This window comes from Cryptotermes secundus, unplaced genomic scaffold (genome assembly GCF_002891405.2).
Source record: "Cryptotermes secundus unplaced genomic scaffold, Csec_1.0 scaffold106, whole genome shotgun sequence".
In the NCBI taxonomy this organism is placed as follows: Eukaryota; Metazoa; Arthropoda; class Insecta; order Blattodea; family Kalotermitidae; genus Cryptotermes; species Cryptotermes secundus.
This window is the reverse complement of record NW_019734310.1, coordinates 1,003,556-1,026,765: the sequence shown is the minus strand read 5'-3', so window position 1 is coordinate 1,026,765 and position 23,210 is coordinate 1,003,556. Positions and strand designations below refer to the sequence as shown.

The 23,210-nt window shown below is 42.9% G+C and overlaps 2 protein-coding genes across 2 annotated transcripts in view; one reads left to right on the top strand and one right to left on the bottom strand.

Annotated features, from left to right (window-relative positions):
• Positions 1 to 17,963, bottom strand: part of LOC111868424 (collagen alpha-2(IV) chain) — an 83,815-nt gene extending 65,852 nt beyond the window's left edge. The window contains exons 1-2 of the mRNA XM_023859035.2: positions 17,878 to 17,963; positions 17,722 to 17,764 (exon numbers count right to left, since the gene is read on the bottom strand). Of these exons, the coding sequence (XP_023714803.1) occupies positions 17,722 to 17,764; positions 17,878 to 17,897 (63 nt within the window). The 5' untranslated portion in view covers positions 17,898 to 17,963. The remainder of the gene's footprint in view (positions 1 to 17,721; positions 17,765 to 17,877) is intronic.
• A 330-nt stretch (positions 17,964 to 18,293) lies between these two features.
• Positions 18,294 to 23,210, top strand: part of LOC111868426 (collagen alpha-1(IV) chain) — a 151,660-nt gene continuing 146,743 nt past the window's right edge. Inside the window, exon 1 of the mRNA XM_023859036.2 lies at positions 18,294 to 18,404. Within this exon, the coding sequence (XP_023714804.1) occupies positions 18,318 to 18,404 (87 nt within the window). The 5' untranslated portion in view covers positions 18,294 to 18,317. The remainder of the gene's footprint in view (positions 18,405 to 23,210) is intronic.

Here is a 23,210-nt window from a genome sequence, read left to right as displayed (position 1 = left end):
TACTTTCCAGGATGCTTTATCTAAAGCTGAGGGTGAAATTTAAGTTATGAGCTTCCCCATAGCATGAAGTATAAGCAGAATGTAGAAAAATTCAAACTTATGAAAAGTAAAACATCTAGGATTAAAGAACATAAGGTACAGTATACTAACTTAATGTAACTAAATCAGCTACATAATACATAGTAATCCCCCATACATAAAAATAAAAAATTGCTCTGGTAACTTTCGTGCAAGATTAATGTCCTTGTGTAGTGGAATGATAGGTCAGATCAATGGATGAAAGTAGAGTAGGGCACTTTAATCTTCGCAAAATATAGCATGTAATCAGTCTGTATTTTATTTGTGAAGTATGTGAATGTCCTAAAGTCAATTAACTCATTACCGCAGAATCAGATCGCACGTAGCAGGAATGATAAATAAAAATCTGCCAGTCTCAAGCCGGTATTTAGGGAGAGGGGCATTTGAATTTGAATTTATTTACGTTCCATAAATCCAAGTACAGGTTGAGACCAAAGGATATGGAACAAGTCAAGTACAAATACGTAATATCTGTACAATAATAGTTTTGCTTGAAAAGGTGATATTTATAATACAGTATTAATATTACCATGCTAATTGGATACATAAACCAAGTCTGCAAACAAAGTGATACAGTAACATGCTTGGGAATACACTTTAGCTTAGAATTGATACTAGTTACTGTGTGTTTACACTGAAATATTCATCTATAGAATAGAAGGAGTGAGTAAGTAAGCAACGTTTCAATACTGTTTTAAATCGCTAAATATTGCTAGTAACAAAGGTATATAAGAACCTATTAAAGTTTTGAGAAAATGAATATAGTTTGATGGATGGATTTTAAAATCACTATGGTGTCCAGAAATATATGCTGACACAATTAAATAAATATCGCTAGACATCACTAGTTGATGCAGCATCGAAATGTACAATGTAAACAACTACACAAGGAAGGATATTGCATACGCTAGCAGAAACGCCAGAAAAAATGTGCAAAAACTGAATTTTAATGTTAACAAATACTCTTTGATTTTCGCTGGACTTTAATATTTCCGCCATTACACGGTGGCAGGTCACTGAATAAAGTACTGGAATAGACATATGTACGGAGTGGGTGAGACGGGTGAAGCTATGTCATTGACATTAGCCGCTACTGGAGCGAACATGTGTTTCAGTGGTTCCTTCTTAACCACAACCAACCAAATATAGGATGCAGAAGGGAGCTGTGGAGTAAAATTATCTGAAGTAAACAGCAGTAAAGTTGTGAAAGGAATGGCTCAGTATGTCAGAAGAGTTGAGCACGTGGCAAGTTCTCGTTCTCTCTCTTATAGCTAGGAAATTTGCTTGGTGTTGCAAGAGTGACGTAACCATTTACCTTATAAGACAAAGTTTAATGCAACCATTTCTTGAGCCATCCTAAAAGCCTAATTTTTCAATAATGTGTTGTAATTATTATAGAAACACAGATTTCGACAGCATACTTGTAATTTCTAATTTTTAAGATGTTTTGAAGAATCAATGGTGATTTTTAATCATTGGATCTTTCTTTCTCTAATTAAATTAGTTAGAAAACTCATGTGAAACAATCATTTCAGGCAGAAGGGATAAATCTGATCTCGGAATGACCCCGCCCTCTAAATTCGGTTCCGATATGTGCCTGATTAGGCACTAGATATAGGGTTTTGCATTCGAGACGTTTCGGGGGGGTTGTGGAAGTAAATGACGCTAGGGGAGCATTTGAAAATAGGAGAGGACTGGGAGCGAAGCACGTGAGGCCAATTTCATTTGCTATATAACATTTCAACTGGACATACGAAAAAAGACAGCGGAAAATATGAAACATTTCAGTCAGTTTTAGAATTTGGAATTCCGACTAAATGCGCTTAAACCAATTAGTTGATTTTTGATGAATCAGTGCCGTAGGCCCATACTGCACATTAAACTTCCCTTTTCTGAAATGCATGGGATAAATAGGGTAAACTGTAATAATAATGAATAGGAAATCTTAGACATGCTACTGAGTTACTCAGTAACAAATCACGTGACAAACAGAATCTGATTTTGTATCCGTAAATAACGACAGCGAAGATTAATTTGAAATTAATGTTTGTTCTTTACTTTCCAAATATGAAACCCAATATAAAGGAGCACCTCATTCTCTCATCATTCTACTGTTTTCACTGCTATCACTTTACATTTCCTCTGTATGCAGGCTTCACGTTTGTTCTTATAGAATAAGAAATTTGCATCTCAAATATCAAGAAAATGCTTCTCTTTCCGTTCAGCTCGAAATGTTATAGCCCCGAAGAAGTGTTTAACATGGCAGTGTATCTACAACTTCATTCTAGGCCTCAAAATTCCATTAACAAATCAACTAGANAGAAATTTGCATCTCAAATATCAAGAAAATGCTTCTCTTTCCGTTCTAGGCCTCAAAATTCCATTAACAAATCAACTAGGTAGGCCTGTGCTATGAAAATGGACGTGTATCTCTTCAAGATCATATCCCTAATTGCAAATAAACTGTCGGTGAGATGGCTTCGTGCGGAAAGTTTAAACTCGTAAACCCCTTCTAAAATGGCCCTAGGCAGATATGTAATTTCATATAGAAATCGACCGTCAAAAGTTAATGTTCACCTTCAAAACAAACAAACTCCGTGGTTTTAGTCCGCAAGCGAACTATACCGATCGAGCGACCGCCACTTGTCGGCGAAGTTAGTGCCAACTTTATCGGATAGAGGATGTCGCGTAGTCAGCGCAACGAATACCCACGGCCGTTAATTTCGGTTTTCTAGATCGGAGCCGCTATTTCCTTGAAATAGCTCCTCAATTATCCTCACGAGGCCGAGTGGACCCCGTTCCAGACCCACTACTTCTCAGAAAATCTGGTTGAGCCTGGAATCGAACCCGGACCTCTGGTTCTGCAGCCAGGAACTCTGACCACTAGACCACAGAGGCGGTCAAAATACTGAGAATTCTTTTGATAAATAGAACAATTATCAGGTATTCAAGAAAGGCTCTACTCCATTTAGTTCGTTATACAAAATAGTACTGGAGATGACCATGTGTATATACCTGTACAGATACACATGACAAAGAAAACATGATGATCAATAAATTGCGTAACACATCACCTAATTGGTGATCGCAATTTCTTTAATCTGCTTACGCCTCTTTAAGCAATTCATTTTCAAACCGCATTTCTTCCCCGCCCTTAATATCACATTAACCAGCGCTCTATTTAGCCTCCTTGGCTTCTACACAATGTGGACCGGTTCGCCCATGCTGTCTCCAGTGCCTGAGAGAGATGGAACGTCGACATTTCCTGGCCTCACTGCTGCTTCGTGATCGTTCGTGATCCACGGCCTGCGGTCACAATACGAATGCATTTGCATTGGTGGGAAAGCCATAAGAAATGCATTACTGACAGCAGAGAACAGCTGCAATGTTACATTTCTCGGGTCAGAAAGTGCAGGATGAAAGGAAAACACAGCTGGAAATGCACACGAAGCATAAAATAACATCACTCACTCATAGAGCTGAGCCCTTCTTGAAAAGCCACTAATTGTGCAGCTACTCAAGAAATTCCCAGCATTTTATGTGCACAAGAGCCCTCCAGCGGTCCATATCCTGAGTAAGATCGATCCAATCCATAGTATCCCATCCTGTCTCTCTGAGATCCTTTTCAATATTGTTCACCCACCTACGCCTTGGTCTTCCCGGTGATCTCCTTCCTTGCATAAAATAATATATTTGCAATAAATAACTAACTCCGTGAATCTGAGCCCATCTTGAAAAGCCGACAGTCGCTCAGTTACTCAAGAATTTCTCATCAGTTTATGGAACTCGAAGTTCACAAGAACCTTCCTCAATTCTGTATCCTGAGCCAGACCAAAAGTCCATAACACCCTATTCTATCTAAGATCAATTTTAATATTATCCTCCCACCTACGTCTACGTTTTCCTCGTGATATCTTTCCTTAATCCCCACCCCCAAATGTGTCTCCACCTTGTCGTGGTAGTGGGGCTTGAGTCACTTTGTGACCTTGACAGCTATGCCGGCGGTAGTTTAACTACCAGGTCACCCGTGCCGGAAAGGTCAAAGGGTAGAGTGCAGACTAAGAGAGATACCCTGGTTCTCCAATTTGGGGGTTGAGCATGAAGCTAACAACCTCGTCCTGTAAAAAGAATTTTGTTCAGAATCCTAACAACCAGCCTCGGGTCATCATGTGTGGGTCCATTCCTATGGCAGCACGCATTGGTTGTAGAGGAGGCCAAGGTTCACCCAGGGCTGTAGCACGGAATGGTGGGTAGGTAGGTAGTTGGTAGGTATCTTTCCCTAATATATTGGCAGTAAAGAGCAGTATTATTGATCATAAATTCTACTTGCTCTGTCAAACTATATCAAACAGTGACTTATATGTAACACACCAATTATGGGCCGCGCCACAGCTCAAGCGGTTAGTCTCTGGCTTCCCACCGCGGCGGCCCAGGTTCGATCCCGGGTCTGGTCAAGTGGGATTTGTGGTGGACAAAGTGGTGCTGGGCAGGTTTTCTCCGAGTACTTCGGTTTCCCCTGCCAATTTTCATTCCACCAATTACTTCACAATCACCCTTACCTATCATCTGGGGCTGGTACAATAGGCCAGAAGTGGCCGCAGTACAAGGGACTTAGTCCCACCCCACTAGCAATAAAAAACACACCAGTTATGGTGTTCACTTGTTGCAGTTATTCATTAATCACATTCTCAGTCTCAGCATACACTGGACGTCAAGTCAATCAGTTACTGAAACAATATGTTTCGACTATCATTTAGTCACCTTGAGATTACACGCATTGCATTGTCAATTTTGTTTTGGTAAGTAGCTATATGGGTTGAGAAATGAAATTAGAATTAAAGTTATAGTTAAAACTTACGATTAATGAATAACGTAACACGGTATTCGAAACACTATACCAACTTACTGTCACACCTACTCGCACAAGCCCACATGAACATTATCCTAACGTGTTCACAGCCTCGACACACGCTCCATATACAAGTAAACAACACCAAGAAGTACGTAACAAGCACGTATTAATCACAGCTAACACTAACAATGTGTCCAATCGGGACTAGTTGTGGGGAATGACTGGGGATGTTCCGCAGACACCGCTGCCAAGGACCCAAGAGAAAATGAGGTTATGTCAGTGCCCCATTTGGTTGAGCATTGAGCTACGGCCTCTGGCTCTTCACGCGTACAGCCGACATGAATTCTACGGGGTCTTAGATATAGCTATGGTCGAGGTTTTTGAGGAGTCCCAGCAACACTACGGGTGCACAGTGGACCCAATAGAGGTCTTAATGCTCAAGGGGCAGATTGAAGTTGTACCCCTATGCAAGTCAATACAATATCAACAACAGCAGACTACGTTTCAGACATAAACACCAAGTAACAATAAGACCAACCACTAAAACTATAAACACAAGGGAATATCTGCTCCTAATCGCACGTTCTAAATTGTACCACAAGCCACAAAGTGCTAAAATATGTAATTGCTCAGACAGAGAGTTTGAGAATAGGCATACAGCGCAGAGAATATTTACATCTACGAGAGCAGAAGCCAGGAGAACAGAGAAAATTACAAATTGAGAAGCATCACAATTTATTTCCTGCAACTGTTTTTACCAAAATAGGATGGGGTGGACTGAATATCTCGCAAGCATAGGAGAGAAACAACAATTCGGTATATAATTTTCAGTACATGGATTTAATATGAAACTGATACAAATATTTAAAGCAAAATTGATGTAATTCTAAGTTCATATGTCAGCACAATTTTATTTTCCGATTCCGGGGTTCGATCCAAAAGTGGTCACACATTTTGTCAGCGAACTGACATGTAAATATGACATCCTGACAAAGTACAATTTTCACTCAAGCTAGTTAACTTCTTGTCACACTAACTGCCCTTAAATGTTCTTCCAAAACGCATAAACATGGACCCATTTGAGACATCAAAGTGTCTGCGCCATTTACGTCCCTAGTTATAAATTTATCTAAAAGAACTGAGGGTCATTACATAATCCGCGGGATACAAAAGGCCACTGAGCTAAGAGGCCTAACGTAGGCGGCGATTTATAAATTAGAGATGACAAGTTTGATGCATTGTAGGCACTGAAAATGAAATAGAGCGCCCTTGGAGGCGGGACTCGCCATGCATTTCACAGCAATTCTTCCAAAGACGTACCTCTTTAAGCTAGTGGAACTCAGTGACTGATCGTTATGGGGGGGGTTATAAACCCTACTTACGAGTATTCTTTACAGATATACGCATTAATTTCATTATTAGTTTGGGTGTTACTGTCTTCAACAATGTCATGTTATGTAAGATTTGAGGTTTTCACGGCGGTGACTATGAAGAAAGCAGTCTTCTGGGATATGGCGCCGTGTAGATATTGTGTTAACCGATATTTCGGAGGAAGGTATCGCCTCCATCTTCAGGGTAAAAAAAAGAAGAAAATCCGCGAGACTAGTCTGTTAGCACCTGCTCACGCTGGTTCCTCGCTCGCGAATTTTCTTCTTTTTCTTTCTACCCTGAAGATGGAGACGATACGTTCCTCCGAAACGTCGGTTAACACAATATCTACACGGAGCCATATCCCAGAACTGTTTTCTTCAATGCCATGTTATGTGGGTCCCTTGCCACAACGGCATGACCAGTCATCGTGTAGCGGATGGAAAAGTCGGCCCCTAGATTTGGACAGTAAAAATTATCCCTGGGCTTTAACTAATTAAGCAGGAAGCCATGAAGACGTGAGGGGAGCGAATGCATAGCTCCACCATTTTGACCTCGGCACTAGATGGAGTGGTAAGCTTCACGCACCTGCCGCTTTACCCCCAAGGAAACAGCCTCCAGTACCCTTTGTACTCGTACAGAAGGCTCGGTAGACCTCAGAGCCGGTCTTGGCGTTCGGATATGGAGGGTAGCTGCGAATATACGGAATAAGCAGTTGCTAGAGTCAGCAAAGGGAGTCCTAGAGGTTCGGGTTGCGCACAGGGCTAACAGCTCCTCACTGTTACATATTATTACAGAGGGCCTAAGACTTGACTGGTTTTTGCGAAAAGGTGGGGAATTTCTACACTGTCTGAAGGACTATTTGATTAAATATCTGCTTCATAAAGTAATTAAATCAGTCAGTTACATCCCACAGTTATCAAAATCCCGTTCTTTGCCTGGGGTTTCCTAAGTACTGCACTGTACTGCACCGTACTCACATCTCAAAAACACGTTTTTGCCAAATTATTTCCCTTCCGAAATTGTATTCCATTGCTTACTCACTTACTTACTTACTTACTTATGGAGTTGAGCCCTTCTTTAGGAGCCGCCAAAACTGCAGCTGCTCAAGAATTTCCCAGCATTTTATGAAACCCAAAAGTTCATTATAATATTCACAAGAACCCTCCACTGGTCCCTATCCTGAGCCAGATCAGTCCAATCCATACCATCCTATCTTTCTAAGATTCTTCTTAATACTGTCCACCCACCTATGCCTTGGTTTTCCCAACGGTCTCTTCCCTTCTGACTTTCCCACCAATATCCTATATGCATTCCTATTCTTCCCAATTCGTGCTACATGCCCTGCCCACCTTATCCACCTTAACTTGAAATTGTATTCCATGTTGATCTCAGTATCAACTGAAGTAGACTGAGACTGAAGGAGCATGTAGCACGCACACGAGGAATGAGAACTGAATACAAACTTCTAGTTGGACTATCTGAATGAAACCTTTGGGATATCTAGGCGTACACCGGAGGATAATATTAAAACTGCCTTGAAGAAACTGGGTGTGACGGTGTGGACTGGTTTCGTCTGGAGCAATTGTGGGCTGTTTTGGACAAGACAATGAACCTATATGTTCCATAAAACGCGGAGAATCTCTTGACCAGCTGGATGACTGTTAGTTTCTCAAGAAAGATTCTGGTTCATGAAGTTCGTTAATCGGTCAACTCAAAGGATGATGCAATTAACCTCTATTACCGAAAACCCCTGGGATAAAATCTCCCCCTCTCCGTGCCACAATTACCCGGATGATTTTCATGACGTACTTTACTTCTTCCGGAGCCGAGATAGCTCAGTCGGTATAGCGACTAGCTACGAGCTGGATGATCGAGGGGTCGGAGTTCGAGTCCCAGTAGGGTCAAGAATTTTATCTTCTTCACGTCGTCCAGACCGGCTATGGTGTCCACCCAGCCTCCTCCTCTCCAATGGGTACAGGGGGCTCTTTCCCCGGGGGTAAAGCGGTCGGAGCGTCAAGCTGACCACTCACCTTCAGTTAGTGTCGAGGTCAAGAAAATGTGGATCTATATATCCACTCCCCCATACACCTTCATGGCGTAGTGCTTAATTAGTCAAGCACAGGCATAATTTTGCCTTACCTTTACTTCTTCCAGACGAATAACAACACAGTTCGTTAAAAGGTATCGCGGCCATTTTGTCTTAACGAACATATGAGTCTTTGAAACCAGTTACGAAACCCACTCCAAATGGATGTAATTATGTGTGATAACAAACAACCCGAATACTAGTTACTTGTAATTAATGTCTCTCATTTACCTTTTGTGTCATATCTCGCTTGCGTTCAATTATTTCCATATTTTCCATAAATTTATCGTGGATCTCTGGTGTTCGTTCAGAGTGAAAGACCACGTTTCATAGACTAGAAGCAAAATTGTAGTTTTATGAATATTCATATTTAGGCATTCAGAAGGGGAGATGGTAAGTTCAAATATTCTAAAGTGAAAGGCTGCCGGTCACGGTAGCCGAGAGGTCTAAGGCATGTACTGTCTTCGCTCGCTTGGAAACCGGGATCGTGGGTTCGAATTCCACTCAGGGCATGGATGTTTAGTTTGTGTGTGTGTGTGTGTGTGTTTTTCTGTGTTTGTGTACAGGTAGAGGCCTTGCGACGAGCTGATCACCAGCCCAAGGAGTCCTACCGAAAGTGTAAGATCTAGAAAAACCGAAGTGAACGGAGAAGTTCATGGAGGTAGGCCAAGTCCCACTGGGGCTGTAGTGCCAAGGAAAAAAAAAAGTGAAAGGCTAGATGCATATCGCATTTTTAAAAATATGTTCTTGATTCAGGATATCATTTTCGGGAGAATAATCGCCGTGACTATCGGCAACTTCTCTGTCACAACTGTAAAGCAGGATAGCCTATGTGACAACTACAGGGGTTATAACTTCTCATGGCTGTACCAGTTCTAGCAAACGTCTCTGAAAGTTTCTTTCTCTGCCGAATATTGAGGACATATTTACTGGTGTTTAATTAAGTATCACTTCATTGAGAAGTATAGTGAGTGGGGGAAAAGATCCAGGTATTCCTAACTCCGGCAATAGGAGGGAAGTACGTAGTCAGCTTCATGTTCTGCTCTGGACATACTTTTACACCATCATCATTAATTTCTCTTGATGTTCGTTTCACTTCAGTTTCTTTATATTACAGACAGTTGGTAGGACTCCTTGGACGGGGATCAGCATATCGCAAGACCGCTACCTTACACAAGACAACACAAACAGAGATTACATTCAGACACATTCTTGCTTCGAGTGGGATTCAAACACATGATCCCAGTGTTTGAGCCGGCGAAGGCTGGCCTGAACATGAGAGAAAAATCCCTACCACTGTCGGGAATCAAACTCCGATCGTCCACCCCGTAGCCGGCAGCTTTACCGACTGAGCTACACCACGCTTATTAGCTGATAGGAAATAAAACTCAAGTCTTCGTAATTCATCCATGAAGCTGAACCTCGCGACAATGTGAATACGTGTTTTACTTTGCACCCTGAAATCACTGCATTCACTTCGGATGAAACTACTTAATCATTTCGTGAGTGTTACGTAATGGGCTTTGCCACTCTGTTGACGCTGTTCAACTGCTGTGTGTCAGTTTCCATGGAGTAGAGCCCTTCTTCAGAAGATAACAGTTGCTAAGCTTCTCAAAAAATTCCCAACATTTCATGGAACCCGGAGATTCATTACTGTGATCACAAGAACTCCCTGTCCTAAGGCAAATTAATCTAGTCTACAAAATCCCACCCCATTTTTTTAAGCAGGCAGATGGAACCAAGAAAATATAAACACGGGAAAAGAAACGTAATTTCACAGAGTTGAATTCCTCTTAGCCAACCCTTTTAAGCAGAGACCTACAAAAGATGACAGTCGCTCAGCTAGTCAAGAAATGTACCATTTCACTTGCCTGGAAATGTGTTTACGTTCACTGGGACGACTAAAGTAGACGCTATATCTCAAATGTCATACAAAGCACTGACTTCAGATGCTTTTTGTGTAGCATTGCTTAGGGAAGTGCCGTCATTTGCTGAAATTAGTCAGTGGAAGGTTCGTCAATAGCTGGGCTCAGTTTTGAATTGCGATATGAATAATAAATCAGGCTGTGTTACTGTAGAGCTTTTGTTCCCATAAATTGTAATCTCTGAATGACAAAAGTGACAAATATTTCACATGGACTCCTGTGACTCTTGTTTTAACAACGTGGTGCCCAGATTCCTGTATGTTGCTGTGGCTACATAATACGTTGCTCTTGCCTGTAACTTAACTTGTAAACGATTTACAAACTAGTAAAGAAGAAAAGATAACAAATAGAGACAGTGAGAAACTAAGGATACAAAGAAAGGCAAGAAACTTATTCACGCAATGGTAACGGGCTTCCTTCATTAGTTAACAGTTTTCCAACTGAAAAATACATCCCCTACTACGTAGCCTGAATGTTCATCACCGTATTTATAAAATTCTTCCATTTTATTTTTTGCAAAAGCCATTTCAATTCAGTCCATATCTTTATAAATTATTTGTTTAATATGTATATTAATATTATTCTCCAATGTATGTCTAGGTTTCCAAAATTATCTATTTTTCATGTGGCTTTCAAACACAAGTTTGCATTCTTTATACCTTTTCCATTTGTCCCATACTCCCCCCCCCACTCCTTGTACACGTCTCTTCTGATTCGTCTCTCACTTTAATCGCGGCAATACAGTAATTTTAGACCGAGAATATTTGAACCTTTACGGCATATCCTGCAGCTTCCTATTATTATTTCTTGTCTATAAGCCCAAATACTTCTCTTTATATACTTTTTTTAGATATCCTAAATTCTTCCTTCCGAGATCTAAAAATTGTATACTAATACAAAACAGCAGGTAATATTAAGTTTCGTGTGCTTTAAACTTTAGTTCTTGAGCTTGATATTTCTCCTGGATACAGCTAACTCGTGGCAGTGGTCTCACTTTAAACGTTTGGAGCAGAAACGTGTCCCTTCTTACAGATGGCCAACTCTGGCCTTAAAATTGGATAACAATTCCTGAAGTTCAGACCTCAACATCGACGATGGTCAGTAACCGCAGCACCCTGGGAAAGGGCATAGACGCCGGTTGACTGCATCCCAAAGCCAGTTTGGAGTGGGAGGAAAGAAATACATTTCTGCTCCTGCCAAGAATCGAACGATGACTGTCCAACCAGTAGCCAGCCATACTACCAAGCACTGTCCGCTAAGAGCTGTATCTCCCGCACTGTCGGGTATCGGGCAAAAGCGAGGTCTAAACGACTTCTGATTGGTTATACCTGACCCACAATCACATCATTGGGTTACTTAATATGGACTACATAAAAGGAAAGAAAATTAGACAGCGGTTACCGCGTCTTCAAGGTGAGAAGGATTCGGGAGTGGTGGGGGAAGAGGCAACAGGCGAGAGGGCAGGCAGCTGTCCTGCGGCGGGGTACTCCGGTCTCTCACATGGCCAGAGCTGGGTCCACGAAAAGACCGGTTCACAACAAGAGGCTGGTTTCCTGCGCTCTGTAGTTTTTGATTACTCTTCAAGATGTACAAAGCATGGAGCGGTACTAGATTACCCTAAGACCACAATTTTGTATTTAACTTCAGCAGTTCGGTATGAAGATTCAGGAAACTTACATAGCAAATGGATCTCAAGAATAAGAGTTCGGTGGCTCATTTAGGAGAACAGATGAAATAAGATGAACACCGACGTCACCGCATTCAGATTTAAATAACAATGAATGATGTGTGTCTAGTAGTCAGGGTTCCTGGCTACAGATCCAGAGGACCGGGTTCGATTCCCTGCGCTACCAGATTTTCTGAGAAGTAATGAGTCTGGAACGTGGTCCACTCAGCCTCGTTAGGATAAATGAGGAGCTATTTCAAGGAAATAGCGGCTCCGGTCTAGAAAACTGATATTAATGGCCGTGGGATCCGTTGCACTGACCACGTGACACCCTCTATCCGCAAAATTTGGCACTAACTTCGCAGACAAGGGGCGGTCGCTCGGTCGGCATAGTTTGCTTGCGGACTACAGGCCACGGGGGTTTGTTTTTTGTTTTCCTTGTGAATGTATCACAGTATATTCGGAACTCCGTTCACTGGGCATTCATTCGTCTCCTGGAATATAACACCATGCAGCCCGGTGGAAGTTAACTGATGTTTCATAGGAATATGTTACCTCCAGCTTCAGAGCCGGAGAACAAGGCAAGCAATAAACCAGCATGAACCAGGTAGAAAGCTTGAAGATCGAGGCGACATGTTCCTCCGAAACGTTTGCTGATTTTCAGCGGGCCACACAGCATTACAGTGCTAGAAGATATAGCTCTTCATAACCACCGCTATGGTAACCTCTGATTCCACGAATTTTATTTTTTATTTATTTATTTATTTCTTTTTGAGCTCTAGATCGCATTAAGTGGAGGAACTGTTTTGGAAGATACTGCGGACGTGTCGTCTTGACAGATTACTGATGAATGAATGAAGTGGGGGGTGGAGTCCAGCTGGGTCCACTCGGCACGGCGGCCACTGATTGGCCTATTGTACCTGCCCCGGGTGATTATGATGATGGAGAATTTGGTGGAATGAAGATTGGCAAGGGAAACCGAAGTACTCGGAGAAAACNGGAGGGAAGTGAATGGGGAAGGGAGGGGAAGGTGACAAAGAGGAAAACAAGAAACAAAGAAGGCAACAAACGAAAGGAAATAAAATCTCAGAATCGCAATGCAACTTGGTAACACCTTAATCTGTTACGTAGGAATGTTTTTGCATTATTATTATTATTATTATCCTCTCTGAATATCTATACTTTTCATTTCTTAACTGTTAATAGCAACTTAGATTTGTGATAATGTTATTATTATTACTGTATTTCTTTAATTATATGCATTAATATGTTTTCCTCCAATGCCTACCTTTAATTAGTCTTTGACTTTATGTTGTGTTTGTCCAGTATGTAACTACTTCCATCTACAATGTGCTGACTCTGTAATTGGCCTTGCGGCTGTTGGCTCAGCACATAAATAATAAAGAATTTAATTGAATTATTATTATTATTATTATTATCATCATCATCATCATCATCGTTGTTGTTGTTGCTCACTAGGCTTTTAAGTTTGCATAAATAATAAAGAATTTAATTGAATTATTATTATCATCATCATCATCATCATCATCATCATCATCATCATTGTTGCTGTTGTTGTTGTTGCTCACTAGGCTTTTAAGTTTGCATACAAATAAGTAAGAAATGAAATGAATTATTTACAGGCCTCTGCCCTCCTCCTACTCGCCTCTTAAGTTACATGCATTTATAATTTCCCCCATCAGTGGTTCGCGTCCCGTCACCCTCACCGTAGAATGTAAACAGTCAAGCCTGGACTGGACCGCCTAGTTTGGTCGTGAACTTAACCTCTTGCTTAGAGGAGGGAGATTTGTGAATGAATCCGCAGGCCGGTCGGGCCCAGCGACTGCTAGGGGTGTTCTGTTCAGAAGACTGGAAGGAGGTCGCCAGTGGGCGTACCGTGCCGAGAAGCCAACAGGTGGTTGCAGGCTATCATGTAGCAGAAATGCGCGCTAAACTCATGCCGTTCACGGTAGCCGAGCGGTCTAAGGCATGTACTGTCTTCGCTCGCTCGGAACCCGGGATCGTGGGTTTGAATCCCACTCAAGGAATGGATGTTTAGTGTGTGCATGCGTTTATTCTATGTTTGTGTTGCCCTGTGTTTAGACAGAGGCCTTGCAACGAGCTGATCACCCGTCCAAGGAGTCCTACTGTCTGTGAAAGTGATAAATGAAACTGAGATCTTCAGCCTTATGCTCCAAAGTGGGAGCGAGAGTAAAAGAAATGTACTCATAAGATGAATCGATTTTGAGACAGTTAAGTTCGACACGAGCCTCAAGTAAAGAAGAAGAACGCCAGATCGATACACGTAAATTTGTCCCTGTACTTGGCTCATTAAGCACTACGCCATGAAAGCGTATGGGGAATGGATGTATAGACCCATGTATTCTTGACCTCGGCACTAGCTGGAGGTGAGTGGTCAGCTTCACGCCCCGGCCGCTTTACCTCAGGAGAAAGAACCAACAATATCCATTGGATAGGAAGCTGGGTAAACCCCACAATCAAGCGGCCTCCGTAGTCTAGAGGTAACGTTCCCACCTCATGACTCGTGGTACGCGGGTTCAAACCCGGCGGAGGTCGTCGAAATTTTAAGGGCGGAAAAATTCAGGGAACAAGTCCTCCGGGAGGGACTTTAAGCCGTGTGTCCCGTGTCGTAGCTTTACGGCACGTAAAAGAACCTCATATCTCCAAAGGAGGTCACTGAGCCAAATTCAAGGACGTTTCCCGCCCAACAGTAGTCTCTAATGCCTCTGATAGATGCGGGAAGCATTATAGATACCGCCAAGCCAGTAGATAACTAGCTGGCTCGGTCGGGACTGATGGTACGCACCAATATCGGTAGGGTATAGAGACTGGTAGAATATCATAGAGGGAAGCACAATAGATCAAACTGGTCGCGGTGCATGGGGTAACCCACCCTCTCCCATAACTAACTAACTAAAACCCCACAATCGGTCTGGAATCTGTGAAGAGAAAAATCTCGCCCCTACCAGGAATTGAACTCAGACCCTCGGCCATCCAGCCCGTAGTCGGTCACTATACCGACTGAGCTAACCCATATTACATCGATATGCACCAAAATTAAATTAGCCCGATATGTCCTGGTACAAGCAGAGTCTTACGAAATGATAATGAACCGCCGGGTTCTATAAAAGGTGAGAAGTTTCCCCGACTAGCTGAACGACTATCAGCTTCTTAAGGAGGATCCTACCCCTATGGAGTGAGCGACAGAACAAATCAGCTCACATTTGTGACGTAATGAATATGGAAGTGGGATTGTATATTGAAAAAACACAAATGCGTGGATTTCTTAATTTCAAACGTTCCCTTCAGATGGGAGACGGAATCACCAGTCTCTATGCGAGAATGAAACCCACTGCGCGCTCACAGATGCACTCCGTGGCCTATCGTCCGCAAGCGAACTATACCGGTCGAGCGCCCGCCGCTTGTCGGCGAAATTAGTGCAATGAACCCCAATGGCTGTTAATCTTGGTTTCTAGACCGGAGCCGCTATTTTTCCATTCAAATAGCTCCTTCATTATCCACAGCCTAGAACATCAGTGAGAAAAATACGGGCCGCGGTGACTTTCACGCACCCTTAATTGCGTGAATCTTTCTCATGGTTTTAATTTTAAGGCCGCGCCATAGCTCAAGCGGTTATTCGCTGGCGTCCCACCACGGCGGCCCGGGTTCGATCCCGGGTGTGGTCAAGTGGGATTTGTGGTGGACAAAGTGGCGCTAGGGCAGGTTTTCTCCGAGTACCTCGGTTTCCCCTGCCAATCTTCATTCCACCATTTGCTCCACAATCACCCTCACTTATCATCTGGGGTTTGTACAATAGGCCAGAAGTGGCCGCAGTACAAGGGACTTAGTCCCATCCCACTAGCAATAAAAAAAATAATGGTTTTAATTTCGTGTATATACAAAGGAGAAAGCTCAATTACAAAAAAAAAAAACTAAAAACTCAGTGGTTTTAGTCCGCAATCGAACTATACCGACCGAGCGACCGCCCCTTGTCGGCGAAGTTAGTGCCAACTTTAGAGGATAGAGGGTGTCACGTTACATTTTCGTCGGTCTTTTTTTATGTTTTGCAATTACAGCAAAACATAAAAAAAGACTGACGAAAATGTAACTTTTGGGGTTCCTTATGCTTATATTTACACTGTCATTTACTGTATATAACATCGGATATGTACAAATGTAGTGTAAATATAAGTTTCGGCGCAATAAGAATATCCGATATCAGCACTGGAATATCCCATCCAAATGTTATTAATGTCTATTGGTGTGGTGCAACGTATGGGCCTAACTGATAACAATAAAACACTTTTAACTGGGGTCTACAGCATTTTTCTCGTAAATATGTTAACTAGATTCAGCTATCTCGGTAAAGCGTCTATTGGGGGGAGGGGGGCTGTTGTGAATGCGGTAATGAACATTCGTATTCCGTAGCACATGTGTAATCTTCTGACTAGATAAACGACTGGTAGCTTCTCAAGAAGGATGCTGCTCCCGGACGCTAGTTGGCGTCTCAAAGCCGGACGCATATAAGGACACTTCTGTGCTCGACAATTTGTTCCTCTCAAAGCAGCTGGAAATTAGTGCAGTGGAGTATACTTTATAGGCGACGTAGGTTTGCCTGTTTTTCTCGCTGGAAGAAGGGGGTCAATAAGAGGAAACGAATTCCACATGAACGTGTAGAAACTAAAAACAAAATTGGAAATGTTTACAAGTGACGAGATCTAGAGGTCTCAGGCACACTGGAATCAGAGGTTACAATTCGGCTCTGACGATGGATAGTTATGTCTTCTCTCCTGCCCTGTAGTGAGAGACCAGTTGTGGCAGACTGGAGTAAGAGTTCTACCGCTTGCTTTAATAGGGGTTTGGAAAACTAGTGAAAACAATCCAACCCGCATTTTATTAACAATAGTTTGGAATGGACCCTACTCTTCCTTAACCATATTCGGAGAGAAAAGACAGAAATCAATGAGCAAGTTTTTTTATGATTTGAGGTTCTTACAGCGTTTGGTACGAAGAGATCTGTCTTCTGGGATATATCGCCGTGTAGCGCGTTGAAAGTTAACCGACGTTTCAGAGGAACATGTCACCTCTATATTGAGAACAGAAGAGTAAACAAAATTTGCTTGCTACTTGCGTCACGCATGGATTCTTGTTTAGCTTAATCTTCGACCCTGAACATGGAGGCGGCACGTTTCTCCGAAACGTGGGTTGACTTTCAACGGACTATACGGCGTTATATATCAGAATACAGAACTTTTAAAATTTAAGTTTATTTAATGTCTGATTCTGTGCTATTTTCAGCAATATTCTGTTGCAAAACTGATGGAAACGATAAGGAATGGAGTATGAGTACATATTTGGGCAGGGCGAAAGTGGAATTATAGAGTTGCCTTACAGGTCAATGAACAACTGCGGCAGTTGTAAGCGAAATACAGCAGGATATTACAATGTGACTCAAAAATCACTCTTAGTATCAGAACTGGTGAGCTCGGCATGGTTAACATCAAACCCCGTCACTGAATACGGTTCTGAGCAAGTTTATATTTGTAAAACTAATTTCCCTTGGGGTACAATATTTCCTCTTCCTCGGTCTTATAAGAGACCGCTATTATATCACCAAAACGCTGTTATATGGTAAGTATAATTTCCTTAGTTTTGTCTTAAATTTGACATAGGGTAATGGAGTGCGGAAGTTGTCAAGAAGCATGCATATCAGTGAACTCACCGCCAAAGAGCAGGTCACCAACCACAAGACCGATACGAACAACCTGTAACACAACACAACGGATTTTTGTTGTCACACTTTCACTATATATATTTTTCCACCCCATAAAGACAAAAAAAGAGGGCACTTTACACACACACACACAAACACACGTACCGCACGCCGGGGCTGGCCATTACGCCACCGGTGTGTCGAGCTCTGATCTCTTCTGCTGCAGCACTTCTCCGCCAGACTGCCGTGAACCTTCTTCAAGCAGCCTCAGTGTTCACTACGGCCGGACGGGGCGGGGTTAAATCCTCATCTCACGCCTCGCGACACAAACTCGCAGACCGAAAATCGCTAGAAAACAGATGCAAGCAACAAACAGTCTCTCGCCGGATTGCTCCCTCAACACTAGTGAAAGCTTTTCTTCATCACACTACTTGGAATAGAAAACCCTTCGTGATTTCCAGCCAGCAAGCGACAGAACTTGCTGGTGTAGAGTCCCAGCCTCTCGTTGGAGCGTTGTATTAGTGCGGGTGGGTGGAGAGAGAGGGGAAAAGGGCAGAGACTCCAAAGCAGCATGGAGCATTGAGCACAGGTCGGCTGTCTGAAGCATGTGGGGACTGCGGCGGGCTTCGGTGCCTTGGATGCTGGTCCTGGCGCTCGGTCTTCTGTTCTGTGTTCACAGCGGACACTCGGCGGTAAGTACCAAAATACTGTGATTACTATTCCATCAATGGGTTTATTGGCCAGGAGCTCGAAATATTGTCAGATGTCATACCTTTTCCGGTATTGTAACTACTGTCAGTGGCGTTGCGAATGGGTGATTAGACGATGGCATGAATTCTGAAACCACGTTTCAAGTGGGGTTTTTTATTGCGTACAAGTGCTCAGCCCTTAGTAGGGGTGATTTTGATACGATGATGCAGGTGAGATGAGGTTAGATTTGGCAAAGCTAGGTTACTCTAGGCAAGGCTACATTAAGGTATGTTAGGCTTGGGTATGCATGGCTAGGTTATGTTACTTTAGTTTAGTTTGTGGGGTTAAAATCGTAACATTCACTTCTACCGGTTCTGTTGTCAGTTGTTTGCATGGGGCCCTTATCATGACGACATGACAACATCGAGATATAGAGAGGTAACTGCGAATATAATGAATAAGCAGCTTGGGGACAGCCAGTAAGGGGTGGTCCTCCAGCATGGGTGTTAAGCGTGGGACTAACCGCTCCTTGCCATAAAGAAAAAACAGCCTGTTACAAAATGTTAGCACTGGACCTCGGACTTGGTTTCGGATCGCTTCGAATGACGTAAGCAGCAGATATATGACATCATATTCGGAATTTGGAATGCCTGGAGTCTGTGTGGGTTAGGTTCACTGAAAACAGGAGAAAAGAATTAGCGAAAAAGATTTAGTGAGAGAACGGGAGATCAGCTTGAGCAAGGGTGACTTTTAGCCACCAGAAAAAAAGAAATAGATGGGGATGGTGGAGACTGGGTTCGTTTGGCTCAGAATAAGCACCACTGGAGGGTGGTGTAACATGAATCTTCGGGTTACAAGAAGGGAATTTCTTCACTATATGAGCGACTGTAAGCTTCTACAGATGGTATTTTCTCTATGGAGTATGTTAGTTATCTGGCAATTTTATGATTATCAACTACTGACGAGGAACACGCGGTAGCGTAGTTGGTTGGGGCACTATGCTACAAGCCGCAAGGTAGCGGGTTCGAGTCCCGATGAGGTAACATGATTTTTCAATTGACCTAATCCTTCGAGCCGCACTATGGCCCTGGGGTAGACTCAGCCTCTAACAGAAATGAATACCAGGAATCTTCCTGGGGGTAAAGGGCGGCCGGCACGCAAGACTGACAGCCTTACCACCATCTGTGAGCCGATTGTCTAGAAAATGTGGGAGCCTCGACGTCTCACAACCCTATGGGCCTCTACGGTCTGTTACAGGGGTAGCTTTACCTTTTTCTTACTTATCAACTACTGACCACGGCAGTAGAAGATAGAGCAGGTAGCCAGCGCGACCAGTTCTAAAGATTAATATATCCTAGAGGCTGGATGGGGGGCGGGGGCGAAAACAACGTAACGCCTCAGATTAATCGGTGTTTTAGCGGGGTATCTCCCAAACCACACTTAAACTCCGTACTGCTGTTGTAACCAGGCAGTTTTCGGGCCAATGACACGAACATGTAGAACGTTTTAGACACTAGGAGCGTGTGCGAAAGGGTCAGTTGTGGTGACAGAAAGTCGCGGGTGGTGAAATGCTTCTGACTTCTGAATCGAAGTCTTTGTTAATTGTTATTAACTTAATAGGCCTAGGTATTGTGAAAGCATAGTTGATTCAAGCACAATGCTACAAGCCGGAAAGTCGCGGGTTCTGTTCTGGATGAGGTCATTGGATTTTTTAATTGACCCAATCCTTCCAGCCGCACTATGGCCCTGGGGGTCGACTCAGTCTCTAACAAAAACGAGTACCACGAATCTTCCTGGGGGTAAAGGGCGAGCGGCGCGTAAGGCTGACAACCTTACCGCCACATGTGAGCCGATTGTCTAGAAAATGTGGGATCCTCAACATTTCACAACCCTATGGGCCTCCAAGGCCTGTTACAGGGATAGCTTTACCTTATCTTAGTTTATTCGCTGCAGTATCATTAATTAGCTCTCCGCATTATTGATTTCTCTTAAAATTGTATGATACCCGCAGTAGGAGTAATTAAATTCACGTATTATTTGATTGGCTGTTATTAATTGTGTTCGCAAATCAGCCACCAATTGGAAAGCCTTTGCTTTTGTTTCCATCCTTTCAAAGTCGACATTGTAATCTGTTGATACAGTAATCACGTTAACGTCCCAGTCGGCATAGCGACTAGCTACTGGATAACCGAGGGGTCGGAGTTAAAGTCCCGTTGGGGTCAAGAATTTTCACTTCTCCGTGTCGTTCAGACCGGCTCTGGGGTCCACCCATATTCAGTGGGTACCGGGGGCTCTTTCCCCGAGGATAAAGCGGCCGGGGCGTGAAGCTGACCACTCTCCTCCAACTAGTTTCGAGGTCAAGAAAATGTGGTTCTATACATCCACTCCCCCATACGCCTTCATGGCATAGTGCTTAGTTAAGTACAGGGACAACTTTACTTTTTACCTAATTGTTTGATCATCTACAAAGGACTCGCAGTTCTGCCTTGGCATCGATAAGTGCCCGGCAGTTTTCTTCAACCATTCTTAAACGAATAGGTTCAATATACATATTAGAAATCAAATGTGAATGAGGGTACAGTCATATTTTATTTCTTCATCGTTAGTTTCAGTAGTCATGTTCGTTTGTTTGTCTTGATACCGGTCTTCTGAGTATTCACGCGCTAGAAAAAAGGACTCTTGCCTAGGCCAGTCGAGGCACCGATTATCGAAGTGTAAATCGAATCATCTTTGAATAAAGCCGTGCTGTGTGTTGGTGGTCTCTGGCCGTGGGTAGCGCGTGGAAAGAGTCAAGCATGAAGAGAGTAGTGGGGGGGGGGGCTGCCAGATACTGTAGCTTTCCTCCACATGCACTCATGTTTACTTCCGTAAAGAAATGGGTTTCACACTTTCGTGATTAAAAATAGGAACTTAATATAAAACAATGTTTAAAAACTACATATGCCTGAAACGGCAGGATTTAATATGTAGTTTACATGAAATCAACGGACAGTTAGGTGTGTTTTTTACTAGATACATGAGAAATAAAAAAACAATGATTTTAAAATTGTGTTGCGTAAAGTTAAAACTGCATAATGAGGATCTTCACAACTTTTACTCTTCACCAACTGTGTTAGAATGATCAAGTCAAGAAGGATGAGGTGGGCAGGGCTTGTAACACGAATGGGAGAGAAGAGGAATGCGTATAGGACATTGGTGGGAAAGCCAAAAGGAAAGAGACCAGTGGAAAGACAAAGGGGTAGTTGGGTGGAAAATATTAAAATGGATCTTAGAGAGATAGGATGGAATGGTATGGATTGGATTGATATTGCTCAGGATATGGACCAGTGGAGAGCTCTTGTGAACACGGTAATGAACCTTCGGGTTCCATAAAATGCTGGGAAATTCTTGAGTAGATGCCGAATTGGCCGCTTCTCAAGAAGGGCTCAGCTCCGTGAGTAGGTAAGTTGCGTAAAATATAGGGCTTCCCGAAATTCCATTGTGAATAAAAACAGTTATGAAATGCTGTGAACGTAAAACTGACACGTAAGGAAGCGTACGCATAGCGTAACAGTTCTCGTACAGTCCCTCCCTTTTGTTTGATTATCTCTAAAACAGGAAGACGCGCAGATAACATGTGTCGGACGTAAAATACTTGTTTCGTTTTTATTTATAACTTTCGTTCAGATTAACATTTAGCGATTCACGGCCGATATGCTCGGAAAAAAGAACACTTTCAAGTCTTGTAAAGTCAGAATGTAAAATCACTTACATATAACTACATGTAGATCTGTTATTACATGAGAATAAGTGCACAGAGATACACAGTGAAGCCAGTACGTGCATTTTTGCAAATATTCTTTCCGAACGCTACGAAAGGAGAATAAAAATTTTAAAATGTGCACATAGCATAACAATTCTGATGCGTTCGCTCTGTTATTTCTTATAGATTTCCAATTCGTGAATGTTGATATCTGCTGCTTTCTTGCATGTAGCGTAAAACTGACGATTTCAAGCAAAAACTCTTATATAAAAGGTAAAGGTAAGGTAAAGCTATCCCTCTAATAGGCCGAGGAGGCGCAGCGGGTTTTGAGAGGTCGAGGCCCCCACATTTTCTAAACAATCGGCTCACAGCTGGCGGTGAGGTTGTCAGCCTTACGCGCCGGCCGCCCTTTATCCACCAGGAAGATTCCTGGTACTCATTTATGTTAGAGGCTGAGTTGACGCCATGGCCATAGTGCGGCTGGAAGGATTAGGTCAATTGAAAAATTCGATGACCTCATCGGGACTCGAACCCACGACCTTCCGGCTTGCAGCATAGTGCCTTAACCGACTACGCTACCGCGTACCCCCAAGAGACTGATACAGCTGATATAGCGTCTTCTATTCCTGTTGATCCCACTTGGAGCATAGGGCATCCGTGGAACGCTTCCTTCCACTTCAGTGTCTTAATCATACGCAGTCGCTAGGACTCCTTGGACGGGGAATCGGCCCGTCGCAAGGCCGCTACCTTAACACAAACGCAGAATAAACACAAACAAACATCCATGCCTTGAGTGGGATTCGAACTCACGATCCCAGTCTTCGAACTGGCGAAGACATTTCATAACTTAGCCCTCCCTGCCTCTGTGATCGGCGATGGGGCGTATAGTGAGCTTGAAAAGGTTTGTGACAATGGTCTGTTATTAATTATAAAATTGTTATGTTGGACACTGTCCATTGTCTTAGTTATACTTGAAACTATACACTCCGTGGGCAGAATGTAGAGTTTTAGTATGTTAAAAGCAGGCGTGATGTTTTCAGGGAGCCTGTGGGAATAATGCGACTGG